This window comes from Echinops telfairi, unplaced genomic scaffold (genome assembly GCF_000313985.2).
Source record: "Echinops telfairi isolate 266 unplaced genomic scaffold, ASM31398v2 ScPeMD7_7465;HRSCAF=8503, whole genome shotgun sequence".
Taxonomy (NCBI): Eukaryota; Metazoa; Chordata; class Mammalia; order Afrosoricida; family Tenrecidae; genus Echinops; species Echinops telfairi.
The window spans coordinates 5526621-5537616 of NW_022111365.1; the positions used below are offsets into that span (position 1 = coordinate 5526621).

The 10996-nt window shown below is 39.2% G+C and overlaps 2 protein-coding genes across 2 annotated transcripts in view; one reads left to right on the forward strand and one right to left on the reverse strand.

Annotated features, from left to right (window-relative positions):
• Window positions 1–2100, reverse strand: part of PATE3 (prostate and testis expressed 3) — a 5630-nt gene extending 3530 nt beyond the window's left edge. Inside the window, exon 1 of the mRNA XM_030888406.1 lies at window positions 2082–2100. Coding sequence (XP_030744266.1) covers window positions 2082–2100 — 19 coding nt within the window. The remainder of the gene's footprint in view (window positions 1–2081) is intronic.
• Window positions 2101–3953: 1853 nt separating this feature from the next.
• Window positions 3954–5415, forward strand: PATE2 (prostate and testis expressed 2). Its single transcript, XM_030888407.1, has 4 exons — window positions 3954–4002; window positions 4139–4162; window positions 4595–4726; window positions 5279–5415. Exons 1-4 carry the CDS (start codon window positions 3954–3956, stop codon window positions 5413–5415), a joined length of 342 nt encoding a protein of 113 aa, XP_030744267.1.
• Window positions 5416–10996: the final 5581 nt, after the last annotated feature.

The following is a 10996-nucleotide window of genomic DNA, read 5'->3' on the forward strand; positions in this document are numbered from 1 at the left end:
GGGAGGGTAGAGGGAGAGTGGGTAGGAAAGAGGGAACCGATTACAAGGAACTTTTTGTGACCTCCTCCCTGGGGGATGGGTGGTTTCCTGACTCTCACAGACACCAAGGTTTTGATTTGGGGGAGGAGTTGAGCGGGGTCTATCTGAAGCGCTTCCATCCTAAAGCCATAATAAAAATGTCCTTCCAATGTTCCTCACCCAAATACAGATTCAAGTCAAACTATATACTAAGTAGGTTTCCCCCTTGTCCCCCCCCACTTCTTTAAGTAGATTCCCCATCTACTTTATCTTTTTTTAAAATTTAATGACTGACTGTGCATGAGCCTGTGGTTTGAATTGCTTTTAGCGTAAGTCATTGGTAAACATTACATTTAAAGAGCTAATGTTTAAAGCTAGCTCTCATGCCAATTTAATTCATTGTGAGAACTAAACCCTTTTTTCAGAGTTGGGGGATTAATGCTCATGACAGCAACGAATGTACAAATGTGCTTTACACAATTGATGTATGTATGGATTGTGATAAGACTTGTATGAGCCCCCAATAAAATGATTTTAAAAAAAAGGAATATAGACCAAAGCAGAATCTCTGTGAGTGGGCCCAATTCTCTTCCAATCTTAGTGAATAAGTTGAATCCAAGCTCAACTAATGTCCTGGTTGCTCAGCCATCTAAGGAAAACAAGGCAATTTGTTCGAAACATTGTCCCCTAACTTCAAAGGCTGTGCTTGAATACACTGTTCTTGATCTTTCTGCCCTTGCCAACAAGCACGTCAAATCCAAGCCTTGGTAAAAATGAACCCTTGACAGGACACTCCTAATTATATTCTACTGCCAGGCTCTGACTTCTTAATTGTCAAATCTATATTTGGAAGTGTATCTGACTGCTTCTCCTGCCACTTGCTATATATAGTTTATTCCACCTGAAGGATTTTTAAAAGTAATTTTTATGGTAAATTAAGTTAACAATTACATTTCAGATGATCAGTTTTCATTCAATGATTTAAAGAATGTATTAAATTCCTTAGTAGTTTATCCTAGCCCTGATCTTTTCATTTATTTTCACCACTTGTTGATTATTATCTTCTCCTCCACCCACATTAATACCTGTTAACCCTCCATCTTCCTACTTTCACCCTCTCCCACTTGGTAACCACCAAAATCTGTTTCTTCCCTTTGATAGGAAAGTCTTGGCTTTTGTTTTCCTTTAAACAGTGGCTTCATACAACATTTGTTCTTTGGGGATTGACTAATTTCACTCACAAGGTTGATCCATGCCATGAAGCATTTTGTGATATAATCACTGAATTTTAGCAATGCACAATATTCCATTGTGTGTATGTACCGAAGTTCCTTTATCCATATTTCTACTGATGGCCATTTAGATTGTTTCCATCTTCTTGATATTGTGAACAGTGCTGTTGTGAACATGGGTGTACATATGTATATGCCTGCTATAACTTTTACTTCTTTAGGGTATGTACCAAGCAGAGGGATTGCTGGGAGATGTGAAATTTCTATTTCCAGTTATTTGAGGTAGCCATATAGCTTTCCACAGTGATCATGCATATTTATAGTACCACCAACAGTATATGAGGTTCCCCAACACTTCACACTTTCTCCAGTATTTATTATTTTCTTTTGAATTTGGCTGTCATTGTCAGTGTCAGCATATATGTTGTGATTCACATCTCCCAGATTTCTAGTGATCATGACTATTTCTTCATATGTTAGTTGGTATTTCAATGTCATCTTTGGTGAACTGTTCATGTCCTTTGCCCATTTTTAAATTGAGTTAGTCTTCTTTTCTTTGTTAAGGTCTTTCAGTTTTCCATAGATTGTAGCCTAATCCCTGTCCACGGAATCATCACCAACATTTCCCCCATTCTGTGGGCTTGCTTTCTAATCTTTTGATGCATATTTTATGTAAACCTGTGTGTTATTTTTATTAGGTTTCAGTCATCTATTTTGTCTTCTACTGTTTGTTTTCTACATTGCATTTTATAGTGTTCCTATTCCCTACAATAGAACCCTTAAGTTTGTCCCTCTTTTCTCCTTAATGATTTTTATAGCTCTAGGATTTACATTTCAGTTTTTGATTCATCTTGAGTTCATTTTGTGGATGGGCTAATGTATGGATCTATTTAATTCTTCTGTAGATGGAGATCCAATTTTGTCAGCATAGTTTGTTGAAGAGACTATTTCTTTCTCATTAATGTCTTTGGGCCTTTTATTGAAGATCAGTTGTCTGTAGGGGATTGATTTATTTCTGAGTCCTGTATTCTGTTCCATTGGTCTATCATTCTACCAATACTATGCTGTTTTAACTACTGTGGCTGTGCAATAGTTTTTGAAGTCAGGAAGTGAGAGGTCTGCTATTTTATTCTTCTTAAAGGCTGAGCATGATTGTGGGATAAGAGGAAAATAAAAGGAAATAGAGGAAAGAACTAGGAGGCAAGGGCATTTATACAGGTTTAAATACAGGCATGTAGATATGTAAATATATTTATATAGGATGATGGGAAATAGATCTACAGGTTTAGTATTAAGGCAGCAGATGGTCATTGGATCTCCAGTCAAGTACTTACTCAATGCAAGAATACTTTGTTCTATTAAATTGGCATTCCATGATGCACACCTTCCTGGCACGATTGCTGAAGACAAATGGGTGCGTAAGCAAATGTGGTGAAGAAAGCTGATGGTGCCCAGCTATCAAAAGATATAGCATCTGGGGTCTTAAATGCTTGCAGGTAAACAAGCGGCCATCTAGCTCAGAAGCAACAAAGTCCACAGAGAAGAAGCACATGAGCCTGTGCGAACACAACGTCCTGAAGGGAACAGGCAGCAGACACCAAATAACAAAAACCATCATTGTGTGACCACCTTCCACGCATAAACGCTGAAGATGAATGTGTGCATAAGTAAGTGTGGTGAAGAAAGCTGATGGTGCCCAGCTATCAAAAGATATAGCATCTAGGGTCTTAAGGGCTTGCAGGTAAACAAACAGCCATCTAGTTCAGAAGCAACAAAGCCCACATGGAAGAAGCACACCAGCCTGTGTGACCACAAGGTGTTGAAGGGATCGGGCATCAGGCATCAAGGAACAAAAAAATCATATCATAGTGAATGAGGCGGGGAGTGCAGAGTGGAGACCCAAAGCCCATCTGTAGGTAATGGGACATCCCCTTACACAAGGATTGCGGGGAGGAGATGAGCCAGTCAGGGTGCAGTTTAGCAACAATGAAACATACAACTTTCCTCTAATTTTTAATTGCTTCCTCCCCCTTTCTCTCCCACTATCAGGATTCCAAGTCTACCTTACAAATCTGGCTAGACCTGAGGATGTACACTGGTACAGAAAGGAACTGGAAAAAAATCAATCAGTTAAAGGCAATCTAGGAAAATTCCATCCCTGCTGACCTTTCTTCCCAAGCTACATCATAAAAGGGGACTCCAGTTCAACTTGCACATTCAGACTGCATCTGTCCTTGTGGATACCTTAATTCTTGGTGCCTTGATCTAAGTGAGACACAGATAAATCTGAAGTCATTCAAAGCAGAGTGAATAGGTCGTTAAAGAAAGCTGAAAGGAATGGAGATATCTAACTCCTGACTTGACATAACTGGAAGAATAAAATGTGAAAGAGAAATTTGACTTTTTGTGTGGCACCAGGGTTTGCTATACAACAATGGGTAGCGACTATAGAGAGGAAGTTTATTAAAATGTAAAAATAGGTATCTTATGGGTAGTGAGACCTCAGTTGCTGGAGGATTTGTGAAAAATCAGACAGCATCATCTTGAGTGTCGGGTGGGGTATAAAAATATTATGGCTTGACTGGGAGACATTGTGGTACTGTCTGTTCCTGAAATATTATGATTAGATGACTGAGATAAATAGCACAAGGACAGATCACAGAGGTGAATACACAGTACTTCCCACAGAGCAAGGATTCCAGAATGTTTGTTCTTCTACTGGGCGTCTTTACTCTGCTCTGCTCATCTGAGGGTAAGTCCTAAAGACAGAGGGGCAGGTGGTATGTCGCTGGATGGTTATATGCTGAAGGAGGGGAAGTTTCCAAAACTGATCCTTGGAAGATGTGTTTAAACTTATGACAAGGAATTTTTTTTTCTTCTTTCCACAGGCAAATTGGTGTTCTCAAGAACAGGTATGACTATGGCTCATCCAAAGTCCTTGGTGGATAAGTCATTTGTGACAGGTTGAGAAGTTAATTACCTAAGGAGCTGTAATTAATTCTTACATAGAATCCTGAAAGTTTTACATTCTAGTGTAATGTGTTTCTGGGACTAGGGAGGCTAAAATCCAATTCGTTGTTCCCTTTTCCCCATTATTGAGCAAAATCACCAGAGTAGATACAGGATTCGTTATCTGAAGTTTATGAGTACATTTTACAGGAACCTAGACAACTACCTGAAATGCTACTCAATACTTGATTTATGCATATACAGTTTATCTTTTACCAGATATTCAAAATGTAAGTGACCCAGGAATGCTTAAGAATTATTAGACAATAGCAACCCCCAATCCCAGAGGAGCCATCCCCTGACTTCATACTCTAAACATTTCTTTCTGTGTCTAGAAGCAACTTCAATAGCATGCTATAATTGTGAAAGATTTCATCTTGGATTTTGCTATGATGGAATGAAGACCTGCTACCTGAAATACCAACAGCGTTGTGCCATTGAGAACATTTACGTACTTACACCAAAAGGTAGTGAGAGAGTAAAGTGTGTCTGAGAAATAACTTCTGCTTCCCCTTAGAGACAGGTACTTTGATGGTGTAGTGTGTTATGTATTGGGCTGCTAACCTTAAGGTCAGAAGTTCAAAACTACCAGCTGCTCCAATAAAGAAAGATGATGCCTCCTAGTCCTATAAAGATCTACAGTCTCAGAAACCCACAGGGGCAATTTTACTTTGTCCTGTAGGGTTGCTATGAGTCAGAGTTGACTCACTGGCAATGAGTTTGGTTTTGATTTTCCTCTTGAAGGTAGTGGCGTTTTTCTGCCCTCTGAGTGAGTGTGGATAGATAGTCATGCAGAAGGGATGGCAACACAAACTATTTAAGATGGGCTTGGGTGTAGGAGAGGTTGATGTCCTTGATCAGTTAGGGAATAAAGGGCAGCAATTAGTAGACTCAGAACTGTAGTGTATTTGGGTTTGGAGAAAGGTAAATGAGAATCTGAAGAGAGTTTATTGCTAGGCAGATTGTAGGAAAGAGGAAAGTCATTACATCTATTTCTTCCCTCTCTTTCACTTCCTCAGGGGAGACGAAGTATTTTTATTCAAAGCTGTCATGCATGTACAACTGTGATGACATCAACTTCTTGGATTATGAAAAGAAAACAGAGCTAATCTGTTGCAAACACAGTAACTATTGCAACATCCCCACTGGGAACTAGCTTTACACTTTTCTAGGGTTTTGGATGATTCTTCAAACCATCACCCCCTTTATTTCTTGGAGCCTGGAGCCTCTGGTCCTCTTCTCACCAGTGGTGTGGGTTAGGATGCCAGTTGGTAGTGGAAAAGAGAAGTGATCATAAAGAGAAACAGTGTTTCCAATGGTGGAGCACAAGACTGAATCTTTGCAAGTTTTTATTTTGCTCACATTTGGCAGAGAATTCTGTGATACACTCTATCCACCTAAACCTAATTCTTGGGATTTTCTTGTTTGAATTGGTCCTGAAATCTGTCGATATCCTTTTGCCCATGGATTCTGGATATGGAGGATGATTAATCTCTGCAATCTCAATTTTCTGGCATCATGAGTGAAGTCTTCCACTGGTAGAACTCTTGGAGAAATCTTACACCAGAAAAACATAAACAAACAAGCAACAACAACAAAAAGCCTGAAGAAGCATAAGAATGAGGTGTGAAGAAGAATTCCAAGGGTTTTTCTTTTGTATATACACAAACTTCAGAGACAATTTGTTGTGTGTTGGGGGGGGGGTGTTCTTTAATTATTATGGTCCCCATCTGGCCAAGTAGCCTTAGGTACTTGATTACATATGATTGGATTGGGAATGGAGACCTTGCTCAAGGATGTCCAGTTGGCTTCTTCTCATGAGAACTGGGGGAAATACTAGTGATGGGACAATAGCATGGTAGTTGAAAAGAATATAATTTATATAGCTGTCAGGAGGTACATTGGAGTAACAAAATGTTACCTACATGATGAAATGATGAGTGAAAATAAGATGAGCTAGCAGAGTAGTGGTAACGAGAAATGGGCAAATCATGAGTGAAACAAATTGGCAGGAAAAAACTGAGAAACATTGGTGGTGGGACAGGACAACTAATATCATGGCTGTGAAGCTCCTTTAAATACAGAATTCTTACAGCAGTCCATTCCTTCTGAAGCATCCCATGGTTCCTCACCCTTAATTTCCATGAGTATTTCTCCCCTTTATTATGCCACATGAAATTCTTACACTATACTACTCATTCCTGAAGTTGAGTGGATTGGTGTACCACCTACCTTCGTATCTAAGAATTTAATATTTTCCTTGGAATTTTCTATTGTGAGTTTACAGAACTAAGATGAGGGATTACATGAAGACAACTTTGAACAATTAGACAGATTGTAAGAGTTAGCATAGCATGGCTATTTTCAGTTAGGGAAACAACATACTTTTACCTCTATTCATAGATGAGCTTTCTCAGCCATTGAATCATGAGGATGTATAACTCAGTATAGGGGGATGAAGAGGGGTGGATCATAGCTTAGCTTTAGTGTTTAAAGTAAATTTTATAAAAATCTTTGAGTCAAATGATTAAACAAAACTTCAATGAGCATCATTTTTATTTCCTTACAGTTTGTGAGTGACAGGATAAAAGTGTCAAAGGGTTATGCCTGCGCACATCATCCTAGGATGGCACCACCACCTCCCTAATAGCTCGATGGGAGTTGTAGAAGATCCAGAACTCCCCATGTGCCCTATTGCAAAAAAAAACAACCAAGCAAGAAAACCAAAGATTTGAAGGTGCAAGATATTTCAGCAAAGAAGAGACTAAGGTCTCACTAGTAGAGCGGTATGGGATATATTGCCCAAAGTGATCATTGACTAGGAGTTACACCCTGGTCTCAAAGGATGGACAAAGCAAGTGAGAACTAAAGTGAGGAATAATTCACCAATGGAAACTACTGGAAAGTGACTGCGGTGAGTGGACCAGTCACAGACACCTACCTGTCACAGACATTTCAGTGATGAGTCTTGTGAGGTCTCAAAGCACTGCATAAGACCAAAATCCCCTTCCTTCCCCATCATGAAATTAATCTGTTCTACAATTACACCCACTGAGAAGGCAAAGAGAAGTGGGAAGGGTAACACTTAATAGTCTAAATTGTAAACTGAAAAGACCAAGTGTTCTGCATTATAAGGGGGATGGAAGCTCTAAAACAAGATGAGGTCAGGTTAGAAATGAAATTATGTTTGACATTTCTGAGTGGCAGTGTGTGTAATATGAAAACTAATTCCTCATGCATGAGGAAAACCTTTCTTACTAGGCTCTGTTATGGTCTAAATAAACTGCTTTAGTCATGGAGACTGTGTGTGTGTGTGTGTGTGTGTGTGTGTGTGTTTTAGTGCATCTTGGGATATCCTTCTTGGTTTTAATTTACAGCTTGAACAAAGTAAGAACCAGGTGCTCCAACATTTGAAAAATAATCAACGTAATCCACCACATAAACAAGACAATTAGAACACCATGACCATACCAGTAAATACAGAAAAGGCATTTGACAATATCCAACATACATTCCTGATAGTATATATTCAGCAAAATAGAACTAAAAGGTAAATTCCTCAACGTAATAAGACTATATAAAACAAAACAAAATAAAAATGGCCAACATCACAATCAATGGGGAAAAATTGAAAACATTTTCCCTGAGGACTGTAACTAGACATGAATACCCTATCACCGGTCTTATTCAGCATCATGCTGGAAGTCTTAGCAAAAATCACTAGGCAAAAACAAAAAATTGAGGGACTATAATTGGGCAAAGAAGAATGGAAACTCTCACTATATGCAGATATTATTTTAGCTGTAGAATGCCCCAAAATCTCCACAAAAAGATTATCGGAAAAAATTGAGCAATTTGGTAAAATAGTAGAATAAAGATGAGCAAGCAGAAATAAATTGGATTTCTGTACACCAGCAAAGAGAGCTCTGAGAAGGACACCAAGAGAACAATAGCATGCACAATAGCCACACAAAAAATGAAATAGATAGAAAAATCCTAACCAATGATACAAAAGACCTATAAAGAAAACTACAGAACAAAGTGAGAAAGAAATTAAGAGATCCACACAAATGGAAGAATATTCATGCTAATAGATAAGAAGACTTAATATTGTGGAAATGTTAATACTATTTAAAGCAATCTATAATTGCAACACAATTTTGATCCAAATCCCAACTTCATTCTTTAAAGAAATGGAAAAATGTCATATGCTGAGGTTAAGAGACCTAGGATAGCGAAGGACTCCTTAAGAAGAAGGAAAGAGAAGGGCTCACATTATCTGACCTAAAAACCTATTATGTAATCACAACAGTCAAAACAACCCCGTACTGGCACAATGTTAGACACATAGACCAAGGAAACAGAATAGAAACCCCACAAATAAGTGCAACCGATCTTCAATAAAGGGCCAAAAAGCATTAAATGGGAGACATCTTGTTCAACAAATGGTGCTGGGGAAATTGGATTTCCATCTGCAGAAGAATGAAATAGTATCCATACCTCACCACATGTACACAAATAAACTCAGGATAGAGCAGAGACGTAAATATAAATCCCCAAACAGTGAAGATCGCCAATGACAAAATGCAGACAAACTTAATGGCCTTATTACAGGGCACACAAATACTAATAAATATAATAAAGGAAACGTGCACTGTAAAAGATAAAATAGATGACTGGAACCTACTAAAATTACAACAGTTATGTGCATAAAAAAGGTAAAAAGAGTGCCCATGGACTGGGGGGAAAAAATCTTTAGTGGCTACATAACAGAAAAGAGACTAATTACTAAAATCTATAGAATTCTACAATAACTCTATAAGAAAATTACAAATAATCCAGTTTTAAAAGTGGGCAAAGTACATGAAAAGAAAGCTCACCAAAAATTACATTCAAATAAACACATGGAAAAAATTATCAAAATCACTAGCCATCCACGATGTATGCCAAAAAGAAGTAGTCAGCATTCTTCCATTTTAGGAAGTAGCATATGAGTAAGAATGAATACTGAGGGAAAATGTCTAAGCTGCACTGAAGCATTAGGCAAAAACAATGGTCCAGCAACGGGTGGAATACCCACTGAGATGTTTCCACAAGCTGATGAAGCACTGGAAGCCCTCACTTGTCTGTGCCAGGAAATTTGGAAGACAGCTACTGGAAGAGATCCAGTACCAATTTGTACCCACTTCCAAAAAAGGTGACCCCAAAGAATGCTCAGACTATAAAACAATATCATATGCAAGTAAAATTTTACTGAAGATCATGCAATATTTACATCGTTGCAGTAATTGCAGCAGTACATTGACAGGGAGCTGCCAGAGGTTCAGGCCAGATTTGGAAGAGGACGCGGAACAACAGATATCATTGCTAACATCAGATGGATCTTGAATGAAAGCGATGTAAAGGAGATCAAAACTGGACCAACAGGTCCATGAGAAATGGAGAAAAGATTGAAGTAGTCAAGGATTTTGTCTTCCTTGGCTCTAAAATCAATGCTCATGGAAGCAGCATTGAAGAGATCAGATAATGCATTGCATTGGGTAAATCTGCTTCACAAGATTTCCACAGAATATTGAAAAGTAAAGTGGTTATTTTGAGGACTAAAGGGCACCTGACCCAAACTACGGTATTTCCCACTGCTTCCTATGCACGTGAAAGTTGGACAATGAATAAGAAAGACTGAAGAAGAATTGACATGATTGGATTGTGGTGCTGGAGAATATTGGAAGTACAATGGACTGCCCAAAGGACTAATGAGTCTGTCTTTGAAGAAATACAGCCAAACTGCTCCTTAGAGGTCAGCATGACAGGACTTCATCTTGTATACTTTGGACACGTTGCCAGGAAAGCGCAGTCCTTGGGAAAGGAGAAGAAGGGCCTCACAAGATGGATTGACACGGTGGTTTGCCGCAATGGACTCAGGCAAAGGAACAATTGTGAGGGTGGGGCAGGACTGGGCAGTGCTGCACATGAGGTCGCGAAGGGTCAGCACTGACTTGATGACACTTAACAGCAATAAACCACTTCGACACACGAGTCCTCACCTCAAGTGGTGTTGTTTTTCATAATGAGGGCAGAGGGAGAAGACCAACCATTTCCTGCAGATCACAGTGCAATGTATAACCAAACACTGTTGAGATCCTGGACACTGTATTGGTTCCTCTTGGTAAATGGCTGGTCACTATAAACTCCTTTCTGTACCTTTCCCCTTCTGAGTTTCTAGAGGGAGGACTAGGGTGGATCACCTTATTCTATAGGGGGTATCAATGGGATATCGCAGGAGCGTAGCAGACAAACGCTAAAGAAATCCAAATGATACTCACTTTAGCAAGAGTGAAGCCTTTATTGTTTGATTTTGCAAAATTGGGCATAGAGGGGCACATCTCACAATCTCTCCATAAGAATTTTATCCCCTCACATATCAGGCATCAAAGACCCAGAAGAAAATATCATATCAATGTGAATGAGGGGGAGTGCGGAGTGGATCTGTAGACAATTGGACATCCCCTTACAGAAGGGTCACAAGGAAGAGAGGCAGTCAGGGTGCAGTATAGCAACAATGAAACATACAACTTTCCTCTAGTTCTTTAATGCTTCCTCCCCCCCCCCCAATATCATGATCCCAATTCTGCCTTGCAAATCTGGCTAGACCAGAGGATGTACATTGGTACAGATAGCAACTTGAAACACAGGGAATCCAGGATAGATGACTCCTTCAGGACCAGTGGTGAGAGGGG

Coding starts and splice junctions, on each gene's coding strand:
- PATE2 (XM_030888407.1), top strand. CDS start 3,954: ATGTTTGTTCTTCTACTGGGCGTCTTTACTCTGCTCTGCTCATCTGAG. Junction 4,003..4,138: donor TCTGCTCTGCTCATCTGAGG/GTAAGTCCTAAA, acceptor TTCTTTCCACAG/GCAAATTGGTGTTCTCAAGA. Junction 4,727..5,278: donor TTACGTACTTACACCAAAAG/GTAGTGAGAGAG, acceptor TCACTTCCTCAG/GGGAGACGAAGTATTTTTAT.